We start from the raw sequence: 12,017 nt of genomic DNA, 5'->3' as shown, positions 1-12,017 counted from the left end.
TTTAATAGAGCTGGAGTAAGGGCGTAAGCGAAATGAATTATTTTTATTTCTTACGCCTACTCTTACTCTTACGCCTTTTCACGCATGCCTACAACACCTACTTCACCGTATTGTAGATTGAGTCGGCGTAAACAGCTTACGCCAAAAAACGTTACTCCTACTCTTACTTCTTACTCCACGCTTACGCCGGTTATTGTAGACGACGCTTAAGAAATGCTAAAGGCCAATCTACAATTGCGTAAACGTAGTTGTAGGGTTGTAGGAGTAGAAGTAGTAGTAAGTGTTGTACATCAAAGTAATATACAATAGAGTGAGATACGTCGTAATTGAAATGAATGATTGGCTAGCTTTTACGTCCTACATCGTTGTAGTCGTGAAAGATCAAGTTCAGCCATCTTTTACAACAGGTTTACAATCGGAAATGCTAGTTTAAAACTGTGTTTTACAACACTGTACAACCGCTAACAACCACGTTTACGCAATTGTAGAATAGCCTTAATGATTCATTTCTTTACTCCTACTCTTACTTCTTACGCCAGGCTTACTTCGTCTATTGTAAGACGATCCTTAAAGGACCGTCTACATTGGAATTAGAGCGCAGTTCGACCAGTGCTATAAATATTTTTAAAAAATTATGCCTTTAGCTTTTACACTGATGAGTAGAGGTTATCGTTTTCTTACTTCTTACTGCTTACTTGCAATGTAGACGGTCCTTTAGACAGATGCACCGCGGTACAATTGCTACTGTCGCTCTTTGTATCCCCGTGCTTCTACGTTATACCCGCGCGAGCGCAGGCTCGCGTGCTCACGTTGTTACGTAATCGTTTGTACACACGGTACCGATACCGTTCGCATAGAGTGTCTCGAACGTAAATATTTTAAGAGCAGATTCTCCGATAAATCTTTAGGGAAACTTTGGAGAGAGGGGCCATTACTATGCTGAAACTTTTTAATATTCAACATTAAGGGACTTGATAATTAAACCCGGAATTAAAATTCTGCGCAAGTGCTCTTGAATTTAAATGAACAATAAAATCTCGTTATTTGCTTACACTTTCAGAAGCGTAGTGCGGGAAAAGAAATGTTTCACCTTAAATTGTTTATTAGCCGAAGGCTATTGTTGCCGTGACATTTTAGTTTAGGGAGAAAATCTAAGGCTGGATTTCAACCGCGCGGAATCGGCCATTAAAATTGCAGTTACCAATTCGAGGAACGGAAAGAACTCGACGCGCGAAGAAATCTGGAAGTGCAATAATGTAAAATTAAAGTGAGATTTTATTTTAGATGAGCGTATAATATATAAAGTCCCACGATTGGAGGGAATCCCTTATACGCGGGCTCGCTATTGATTTCAGGCGTTTCATACATCTCGATATATGCGCGCAGGTATATAAATAGTCATCGGCAGATTCGTGCTTCGGCTGCCAATATAATTCGTCGCAATTTAATTCGTCGAATTCCCTTTTTGTAGCGAGCAAGAGAGAGAGAGAGAGAGAGAGAGAGAGAGAGAGATATATCAGATCATTGTTTATTAAACGCTATGCTCTTTAAAAATCAATCAGTGGATTATCACTGAAAACAATGAATAGTCACTGATTTACAGTTATAAGTATACTACTGCGACTTTCAGTTGTATACTTATATGCAAATCAGTGACTATTCATTGTTTTCAGTGATAATTCACTGGTTCATTGTTAGAGAGTAGGACACGTCTTCTAAGACGTTAAGACAACGTTACATCGAGTTGTACAGATTGATTGGAAGAGGCATTTTAAAAATGTAAAGAAAAGAATATCATAGAAAGATCCCACACGTAATTGGGAAATGGGGGAGGGGGGGTAGGAATACTTAAAAAATCGCGTATCAACAGTGTACGATAACCCTAATCGGCGCGCAGTTTAAAGTAAAAAAATAGACGCGAAGACAGCATCTTTATACCGTTGCTGTGACAAATATTATTACCACATGCTTCGGTGATCGAATTGATAAGACGCCCGCCTAGGGTGTAGGGAGGTTAGGCCCAAACCCTGGCTGAGGTGATATTTTTCGCAATAAATTTTCTGTATTATTAAAAATGCCAGATATGGTCAAGAAAGCACTGACGTTGTTGATCACTGCTGGCGACATTGAAGGATATTCTTATTAGTTGATTAAAGAAAGAATTGACGAATGTGAGTTACATATTACAATTACGTTATACAATGTGACGATTATTCAAAGAGAGAGAGAGAGAGAGAGGGGGGGGGGAGGGGATTGCACATCGTCGGTCGGAAATAGCGAATGAGAATAAATACTGGCGATGCGCGATCTTTACTAGCTTAATCGAGCCTTTCCTCGAATTCGAGCCGCACTGCAATATGTACCGTTTTCTACTTTCAGAGGGACCCTTCCAGAGCGACGCACTTCTCGTGCCGGAGGGCTGTCTCTTTGATCATCTTCATAATCAAACAAAATGCTGGGAGTCTCACAGGTAACGAGCGTGCATGCGCGCGAATATCGGCTGCGTCAAACGGAATTAATTCTCGGGAGCGAGAGCTTAGATTTGCAATGTCGCGTTTCGTCAAAGCGATATCGAGGGATTCGAAAGAAATACATAGTCTAAGTACGATCCTCCCCGCGGGGGAGGAAAACGCACTCGGCGTTTGATCCAATTACCCCGCGACACGATCCGCCGTTCGAATTTACCGCTTATACATGCCATTTATTCACTTAATCGTAAGTAAGGTTTTATGCAAAACAGATTTTCTGTCGCTCTTGTTTCTTCATTGTTTTCATATTGCGCGCGCGCTTATCGCTAAACTTACTTCTACCGCATTCGCTCATTTTTATCTTATTATTCCGTTACTTTATCGCACAACCACTAAGGGCTACATTTAATTACTTCGCTAATGAGTGACGCAACCCCCGGGTGCCTGTTATTTGCGCGCTTATTTTACACCGACGTGTAAAACAAACCAACGTGTAGTCTACGTATACGTGGCCGGCGAAGAGAGCGAGAGAGAGAGAGCGCGCGCGAGATTGATTGATATTTATATATTTAGCTTCCTCTCAATACATTTGCAACATATTCTTTTAACGCTCATTTAAATTACCCAATCTTCTCACACCGCCTTATCTTGGTTGGTAACACATTGTACATTTTCACTCCTTCATAGAACATACTTTTTTGCGCACTTTTTTGTTTTGCGAAATTGAACTGCAATACCTCCTGCCTGTCTTACTCCTTCACTACCTACTACTTCTACAATAGTTTACTTCTTAAATGGTCAGGCAACATATTTTTTTAAATCTTAAAAATGAGAGAGAGAGAGAGAGAGAGAGAGAGATGGATATTTATTTAGCTTTCTCCATACATTTGTTGCAACATATTCTTTCAACACTCTTTTCAATGACTCAGTCTTTTCGCACTGCCTTATCTTGGTTGACAACACATCGTACATTTTCACTCCCTCGTAGAACATACTTTTTTTGCGCACTTCCGGTTTTACGAAATTCAATTATACAATGTCCCCCGCCTGTCTAGTTTGTCTTACTCCTCCACTACCTACTACTTCTAGTTTACTTGTTAAACGGTCTGGCGACGTATTTTTATAAGATCTGAAAAATGAGAGAAAGGCTGGCTTGTCGCGCCGCGGGTAGATCGGGGGAGGGTGCGTCTCTCCCGCACTGTACACGCGACTGCATCGAGTGCGATTCGCGTTTCCAGATGGAATGCCACGGCGGCGGAGACCTGCCGGGAGCGAAACATGAATCTGCGTAGCTTCGCGATGCTGCTGCCGTGCGGGATATCCCTGTTCTCCGGCGTCGAATTTGTATGCTGCCCGAAACACCTGAAAGGTACGTAACGTACGTACGCTCATGCCTTATCACCATTCATATTCGTGTTGTTCTCATCTCGCATCGCGCGCGCGGAAGAAGACGCCCCGCGCCGCCGCCGCGCGCCACGGCAGGATCGGAGGGCGGAAGGGGGCGAGGGCGCGTATTCTCGCGTTCGCGGGAATGCCGCGCCGGCACTCGCGTTCCCCTTCATGCATATTCTATCGGCGCGAGCGTTTCGCTGCGTCCGCATCTCCATACCGTGACATCCTCTCCGTGACGAGCGGGAGCTTCGCGCGAGGCGCTCGGGTGTCTTCTTGGCGCGAGGTCATTTTACCGTAAAGTGGAGATACTTGCGACGATCTTATTTCGAGATTTCAGACGGGCGGGATCCTGCGCGCGGCACGCCCGCCCGCCCGCCCGCTCGCGATGCGACGGAATTGAATTGCAATTTCGGACCGACGGTTTAAAGTCAATCCTCCGGCGGGGGCTTTTATACATTTTCGAGAATCGCGCCTCTGCACAATTTGAGGAAGAGCTCGAGAACGGCGTTCGCCTGTTCTTCGAAACAAGATCGTCTGCAGCTTGTAATCAATTCTAGTTTTATTACACGTTGAATAACGGGGCGATGAGACGTTAAACAGTGCCGCTGGATGTCAAAATCCGTCCTCGCACTCGCGAAGATGCTATCTGCCTCGATGATGTACCACCGAGCCTCCCTTACGCTCGCATTGAACTTTTCAACGCCCGTCATTCGATTTTCGTTTCGATGGCACGTTCTATTATTCCCTCGCCTCTCCGTTATTTTCCAATTTCTAGAGCGGAACGATTAATGGAACGCGTGTCTATCAAAAAGCATATCGGAAGAGAGAAGACGGCGAGGCATGAATATTTACGGCGAATTCGCGGCGTATTTATTGCACGGTGGAAATACCGGGCATTTGCGCTGTTCGTTTCCAATCGACTGTCGCAAAGAACAAAGAGAAGGCGCGCGCGAGAGAGACGGGACAAAGGGGGGGGGGGGAAGAGGGAGAAAGAGAAAGAATGGCCGTAGGAGGGTGCAAAGAGGGTGTATTAAGCGAGGGGTGCCACCTACTTCGCCTCGTCTCCTTCCTCGTTTCCTTCCAGCACCCCGGCTGGCTCGTGCCACCCTTCGCAAGCTCTCTCTTTCTCTCTCTCTCTCGGTCTCTCGCTCCCTCCTTCCCTCCCTCCCTCCCTTTCCCGCCCTCTATATACCTACGTCTCTCGCTTTCTCTTCCTCTCGTCGCGAGCCCTCTTGTCTTCTCTCTCCCTCGTGCAATCAATAATGTTCGCCGTCGACGTTCCCGACGACTGCGCAACGTAACACGCCGTAGCTTTCGGCGTCGCTGCGCAACTTTTCTTTCCTACACACCGCGTGTATAATGGACTCGATTAGCACACGCGCGGGCCGTCCGTTTCGTCCGCCCGTGTGCGCCACCACCCGCTTGAATCCTCTCCGCTCCATTATTTTCAGCATAGGTAATGTGTAACTCCGGAGCCTGGAACGTGTCGTCCGCGGGGATGAAAAATGGGCCGCGCGCCGCCACGCCGAAATCAAATCGGGGGTGGGATGGCGCGTTTAGGGCACGACCGCCAGCCGCGCGGGTCGCTTCGGTAATTGACGCGCTTCAAGGGAACGGCGGAATTTCCGACCCCGCGAGCGACTCGACTCCCCGAGACTCTCGCGGTTGAAATCGAGTTATCGTAGACGAGAAATTGAGGGACTCGAGTCGCGCTGCGATCCTCCATCTTCGACGCGCGTGAAACTTGAAAAAAACCCTTATCGCTCGCGCGAATATCGTCCGTGCCTGCGACGAGGGGGTTGTTCTGCGCTTTAAGCGCGCTTTATTTCGCCCAGGCGTCCCGCGAAAGCGCGGTCCACTTGCCAGAATGAGACACTAACCAACCCCGCTTCGTTAGAGCCTCGAGGAATAAATGTTTGCGCCTTGGAAGGAGCCTCGAGTGCGGTGCATTTCAGAGACGTGCAAACTCAGAGTTCGCATAACTTTCGTTATTGGCACTGATAACATTGAATCTCCGTCATTCCCCCGTGCTCGGCGCCCGCCCCGATCGATCCCGGATAAACCGCGTCCTCGCGAGGAATCCATAACTCTCCGTGACGAACAGTCGTGACACGAGGTATCCCCGGAGAAACTGCCAACGCGTGCAGTTATCGCCGTATCTGCCGGCGTGTGACCCAGATAAAAGGACGGCGCGCGCGGAGGATACGGTCAGGTGGGGCTTTTGTCTGCCTTAGCAGAAGTCGAGAAGTCGTCTCATCAGAGCCCGCTATTCTCGAGCGGGCGAGACACATCTCTCGAGAACCTAGTTAGCCGAGCCGCGCTTCTCCCGAGCAGCCAAATTAGAATTTCTAAGCCGCGGAAAGGACGCGGAACCGGGCTGAGGGAGGAAGGAAAATGCGCCCCTCGCGCGGTTCAAACGCACTTCCGCGAGCGGCGAGTGTCCCGCGTCCGCGTCGTTTTCGCCACGCGCGACACTATTTTTTCCCCACTGGATTGCTCGCGAGAGCTAATCAGGATTTAGCCTTAGGGTCACCTGATCTAAAACTCTGCGTCCCGACTGGCTCTCGTGAGCAATCCAGTGGGAAAAGTAGGCTTCAACTTTAGAATACGTCCTTCGCCGAATGAACTCGTATCTTCCCCGATTCTTCCCCGATTGATTAATCGACCGATTAATTCTTTTGCAGGGCGAATATCCACCGCTGCGCCGTTTAGCTCGACCGCCCCCTCGCGTCGGAGGAGTCGGGACCACCTTCGTCCGTCGCGAATCGCATTCATAAATCTATCGAATAACAATCGCGCCGTTTCTTTCCGGGTGTATCGATAAATAATCAAGCGGCCGGTGACACTGGCAGTGTATCACTGGCGCGCATTGATTTAGATTATGGGCCAGAATTCCGCGGAGCTATCTGCGGCCAGCCCAATCCCGTCCATTTACTATTCAAACAATGGCAGTCGATATACTGGAATGTGCGCGCAGACAGGAATTCCAATAATTGCACCTACCGCGTCACGTACGTGCACGAACGTACGGACGTCTTTCTGGGTGTGTGTGTGTGTGTACGCCGAATCGTTATCGTTAGAGGGACTCGAGGGAAAAAAGAAGGCACTTTCGCATAATCAGAGACGAGTGCGGTATGCAGTGCGGTATTAATTAAACGACCTCCGTCTTCTTTTTCTCTATGCAGGTTGGGCGCGAGCGGTGCGCACGCTGGAGAGCCTATTTTCAGAGCCAACGATCGTCGTCATTACGCGCGCTTTACGCACTTATGTAACGATGAATCATGTCGAACGCGGACGTAGTGAGGAATAACGCGCGCAAATCCCTTTGCAGAGAACGTGAAGGTGAAGAAGCCGATCGATCTGCCCTTACCGAAGAGCGTGGACGATGATCTTGACGAGGACGAGGACGATATCGATGACGAGGACGATCTGGACGGCGACGCCGAGGACGAAGACAACTCCGACGGTGATCTCGAGGACGTGCTCAGCAATCAGCCCGACGAGGACGAGAGCGAGGAGGAATATGACGATCTCGATGATTACGACACAACTACCAGGTAGTTGCGGAGTAGTGCAAGCGCCTTTGAGACTTGCGTTCGTACAGCCGTTTTAATGAATCTTGAGATGAATCTCTGTTTCTTCTTATCAAATTAAAAAGAATGGAAACTTAATCGAATCTAACGTCGAGTTGAAATTAATTAAGGCGGGGGTCGCATATTCTACACGTGAAAGTTATATATTTCTTGTAAATCTGTTAACGAACATCAGTCGGCCATCGACGACCGTTTCAACGACGGAGAAGAGCAAGCAGGACGCGACGGCGATGCCGCTGCCGGTTAGCACAAGCACGCAGCAGCCCTCGCAGCCGCAAGGCACTCCCGATCCTTATCTGACGCACTTCGATCCGCGATCCGAGCACCAGAGCTACAAGCAGGCTCAGATGCGACTTGAGGAGGTGCACAAGGAGAAAGTTACGAAAGTAAGTTCGATTAATCGCAATGGGGGGGGGGAAGGCAGCGCGTATCGTACTGTGCGTCTTCACCTGTCTAGCGTACAGTTACCTTCGCCTGTTTAGGAGAAAGTTAAGGTATGATCGTTAAGTCAAGATATTGGAATTGCATTCGAGAAAGGTAGAGTACGAGAGAGAAACGGGGCTTTTGGAAAATAAGTATTATGGCGCGGGACATTGGTGTCGAAATCTTTGTGCTACAACGCTTTCAGGTGATGAAGGATTGGAGTGACCTCGAGGAGAGATATCAGGACATCAGGGCCCACGATCCCGTCGCCGCGGACGCTTTCAAGCGCTGGATGACGGCGCGATTCCAGGAGACAGTCGCCGCGCTCGAGGAGAGCGGCGCGGCGGAAAAGCATCAGTTAAGCGCGATGCACCAGCAGAGAGTGCAGGTACGTGGAAACGGGCGATATGATACGAATTATTCTGAAAGTCATCCGACAAAAAGCGTCAAGCCCTTTGAAACGTTACGAATTTCCAACAAAAAGCGAACGTAAATCTATTTTGATAAGGTCTCCCGACTTTGAGTTTTACATTATTTTCTGAACGACTGAAACCATTTGAAAAGATGTTCAGCAAAGAGAAAAATCTACTTACAAGTAATCGTCAAAATGTTACGCAACGATTGGATATTGTTTCTTTGTAAGAAATAAATAATTCGAACAAACACTTTTAAAATTACTATTGCTAATAATTCTACTCTTTTTTTTTTGGTCGAGCGACGAATAATAATCTCCAGTGTTCATCGAACGTAATTATATTTAGTAAAAATTCTTCCTCCGCAGGAGGCGGTTAAACAGAGGAACGAGGAAGCTATGTCGTGCTACACCGCAGCCCTTAACGAGACGCCGCCGAATGTTAGTTTCGTGTAATATATTTTTGCACAAAGAACACCTCTTATCTTTCTGCCTAACGATCGACCTGTATGTTCTGTAGATGCACCGTATTCAAAAATGCCTGCAAAAGCTGCTCAGAGCCCTTCACAAAGACAGGCACCACACAATAGCCCATTACAAGCATCTCCTCGACAGCAGCTTAGAACAGGCGCAGCGAGAGAAGCCAGCCACTCTGGAGCATCTGGCGGAAATTGATAGGATCACCAATCAGAGTCTCTTGATGTTAGAACGGTAACGTATATATTTCAGACGTACATTTTTATACCATTAATCACTTAGACACACCGCGGCTCGCGCGACACGTTGCACGCGTAGCGATTAACGCCACGACCGCAAAGACATTAGAGGCTCATTTTTTCTTTTCTTGTGTTCAGATATCCAGACCTAAGTGCAAAGATCGGCCGTCTCATGGACGATTACGTTTTGGCCCTCAGGAGTAAGGATGAAACTCCGGGATTGCTGCTGGCGATGACGCGCGAAGCGGAGGCGGCTATTCTAGACAAGTATCAGGCCGATGTTGCTAGCAAACAGCAAGGTATTTATGGCACATTCTCGCCGAGCAAAAGTTGTACAAACGTGCGTGTGTTTCACTTTACTTTTGTGTTTCACAGAAAAGGAACATCAGAAGCAGCTCGAGCGCGCGCGCAAGGAACAACGTAAGGCAGAACGCGGCGAGCTACGCACAGAGCAAGAACAGCACGAGGAGAACGACTCGGCAATCGATACCAAGGATATTCCTCAGCAATCGGAACAACCCGCCGCGGTTGCCGCCATGCATAATGAGGGAGTAGTTAGAGCGGCCCACAGCATGACTCACGACGTTTCTCACTCCGAGCCAGTAAGAAAATTTACCCCAACTATAAAGCCTATGAGTCATCGTCGCCAAATCTCGCTGTTTTCTTGTTATACATTTTTTATTCTATTATCGCAAATTCCTGTCATTAACGAAACGGAACAAGAAGAGTATCTTGAAATGTATTTCCTCGTTAGAAATTATACTTTCCAATAATATTTTCTAAGATTTGCCAAGAATAAATTAACTATGAAATCCCGTTAATTTCGCAGGGCTATTCCGTAAGACGAGAGGTGTATCACAGAGAGAGTCGATCCGTTTACTTCACACTCGCGTTCGCTGGGATAGCACTCATGGCGGCTGCAGTCGTTGGCGTCGCGGTATTCAAGAGGCGCAGCGCGAGAAGCCCTCACAGCCAGGTATATTATTATTATACATTAAAAGACACGTCAACGTGTTTTCACAGTAATAATTCGCAATGTTGTGCGCTATTGTTTATCGATAATCACTGCGTGCGATGTTTTAATGTACGATCCTAACGAAAATGCATGTAATTGAAGAAGAGTAATGCGTTGTAATAATACGCTAATTGACAACGTAATGTGATAACTGGCATTTCCCGTTTCCTCGCAGGGCTTCATCGAGGTCGATCAAGCGGCCACGCCCGAGGAACGACACGTCGCGAATATGCAGATCAACGGTTACGAGAATCCTACATACAAATACTTCGAGGTGAAGGAATAATTCGGCCGCTGCCTCGAGAATTATCACAGATATTTTGATTTCTGAAGCTGGTCGCAACCGCGTATTCGTTCTCGCGTATTTTCTTCAAGAATCTCATAGTATTTTGTTAGAGTAAGATATATATAAATAGTATGTATATCTCTAACCCCCGAGATTCTTCCGAAGATCCGGATCTGCAACATCCCGGAAGTGCGCAAATTCAGAAAACGCGTTTCCTAATCGGCTGCTCGCGCCTGCGACGATACCACCGCCGTCACACATCGCGTCCGCTTGTACGCATCACGGTCACGTGTCGCGGTGTAAATCGATTTCGCGAAGAATTGACAATATATATGTAAAATACAGTTTGTAGCAAGGACACGCTGGATGGGAAACGAAACGGATTCTACGGGGAGATAAAAATGACGTAGAATTCAGCATATACCTATATGTGCCATACGAACACGCTATCTTCGGAAGTATCTCATACACACATCGTTTTTATTACGTTGTCATACATGTCGATATAAAAACGCAGGAAGGAGCGCTCGTGTTGTAAAAGTAGAAAACGCCGTTTTTAGACGTACCTCGATGTTCCTCCGCCTCTACACGTTATGCACTCGAACCGGAAGCGCCGCGGATCGATTGACGACCGGCGTTCGGTGGCTGGTCGCGCTCGCTCCTCGGTGACGAACGTTCGTACGATGCTAGTAACCGCGTTCACACGGGCGATGTAAGCGTCGGTGAACGCGTTGTCGTTGCGCTCTTTGCTGTATTTTTAGGTTCTGATATTTTCGGAGATAATCAATGGCAATAAGACATAATGCAGCTTAAAATATTAAACACGAAGAAAAAAAAATGCGATAGCGATCGTAGTAGCTTGTCACTGGGGGCAGCATATAGAGATAAATACTCCGATTAATGGCGTAATCGTTAACGTTATGCTAAAATAACCGAGCGCGCGAGCGAGCTACGCGGCACTCTTAAAATATCAGAACGTACCCACGTACACACGCGCCATCTCATCGTTGCACGTTTTCACTCCTCTATCTTCGTGATACAGCTGTTTTATTCCCTCCGTCTCCGTTCGATTCCCACTGCCTGATTTCTCTCGGTGATCTTTTTCAGTACTTAACGTCTACTCTTAGATGATAAAGAACCTTAAGACGTAAGCAAACTAAGAATCATTGAAGAATCATAAAATTGACGTATCTCGATTTAATAACAATTACGAGGAAGTCAGATGCTCTATCATTCCGCGCGAAAGTCCACTTTGTCGAGGTGCTGAGAACGCTAGCATGGAAAATGTTCGGCAGCGTCGTCCGATCTCGCCGAGGAACGGCGTCCGCGACGCATCGAACAGATCATGCCGATGCTGTCGAACAAGAGGAACAGTTCAACCGGAGATCACATTCGAGTGGCATTAGTACCTCCGACTGTTAAGTCGAGAAAGAAGGGGGAAAACAAGGGAAAAGGAAGAAGCGGCGGCTGTTGAGATAAGCGTTTCTTTTTCGTTTCCGCGTTTTGCGTTCTCGGGGGGGAAAAAAAAGAGGGAAAGAAAGATCGTTCATACAATAACTATCTTAGGATATTACTAATTATATACGACGACGACGATGATGATATAATATATTACACGTTTAATGCTTATATATTTGTATATGGTCAAACGATAAAAGAAAAAGGTAGTAGCCAGCACTTTAGCGCCAGGGTCGCGTGGGGAAGCACAGTTC

General features: G+C 47.2%; 1 protein-coding gene across 2 annotated transcripts in view; it reads left to right on the top strand.

The window, feature by feature from the left end:
- The window catches only part of LOC105562338 (beta-amyloid-like protein), a 55,963-nt gene extending 45,115 nt beyond the window's left edge, over window positions 1-10,848 (top strand). The window contains exons 5-15 of one of the 2 annotated variants that reach the window (XM_012013101.1): window positions 2,380-2,470; window positions 3,707-3,837; window positions 7,192-7,417; window positions 7,629-7,839; window positions 8,091-8,264; window positions 8,658-8,729; window positions 8,809-8,999; window positions 9,143-9,303; window positions 9,380-9,606; window positions 9,834-9,980; window positions 10,195-10,848. In XM_012013101.1, coding sequence (XP_011868491.1) covers window positions 2,380-2,470; window positions 3,707-3,837; window positions 7,192-7,417; window positions 7,629-7,839; window positions 8,091-8,264; window positions 8,658-8,729; window positions 8,809-8,999; window positions 9,143-9,303; window positions 9,380-9,606; window positions 9,834-9,980; window positions 10,195-10,305 — 1,742 coding nt within the window. In that variant the 3' untranslated portion in view covers window positions 10,306-10,848. Of the gene's footprint in view, window positions 1-2,379; window positions 2,471-3,706; window positions 3,838-7,191; window positions 7,418-7,628; window positions 7,840-8,081; window positions 8,265-8,657; window positions 8,730-8,808; window positions 9,000-9,142; window positions 9,304-9,379; window positions 9,607-9,833; window positions 9,981-10,194 lie in introns of both variants that reach the window. The other variant, XM_012013100.1, reaches the window with a different exon arrangement.
- Window positions 10,849-12,017: the final 1,169 nt, after the last annotated feature.

The sequence above is a fragment of the Vollenhovia emeryi genome, unplaced genomic scaffold (assembly GCF_000949405.1).
Source record: "Vollenhovia emeryi isolate VEMERY1.0 unplaced genomic scaffold, V.emery_V1.0 DF939190.1, whole genome shotgun sequence".
In the NCBI taxonomy this organism is placed as follows: Eukaryota; Metazoa; Arthropoda; class Insecta; order Hymenoptera; family Formicidae; genus Vollenhovia; species Vollenhovia emeryi.
Note: the sequence above shows the minus strand (reverse complement) of the source record. Positions and strands in the feature narration are given on the sequence as shown.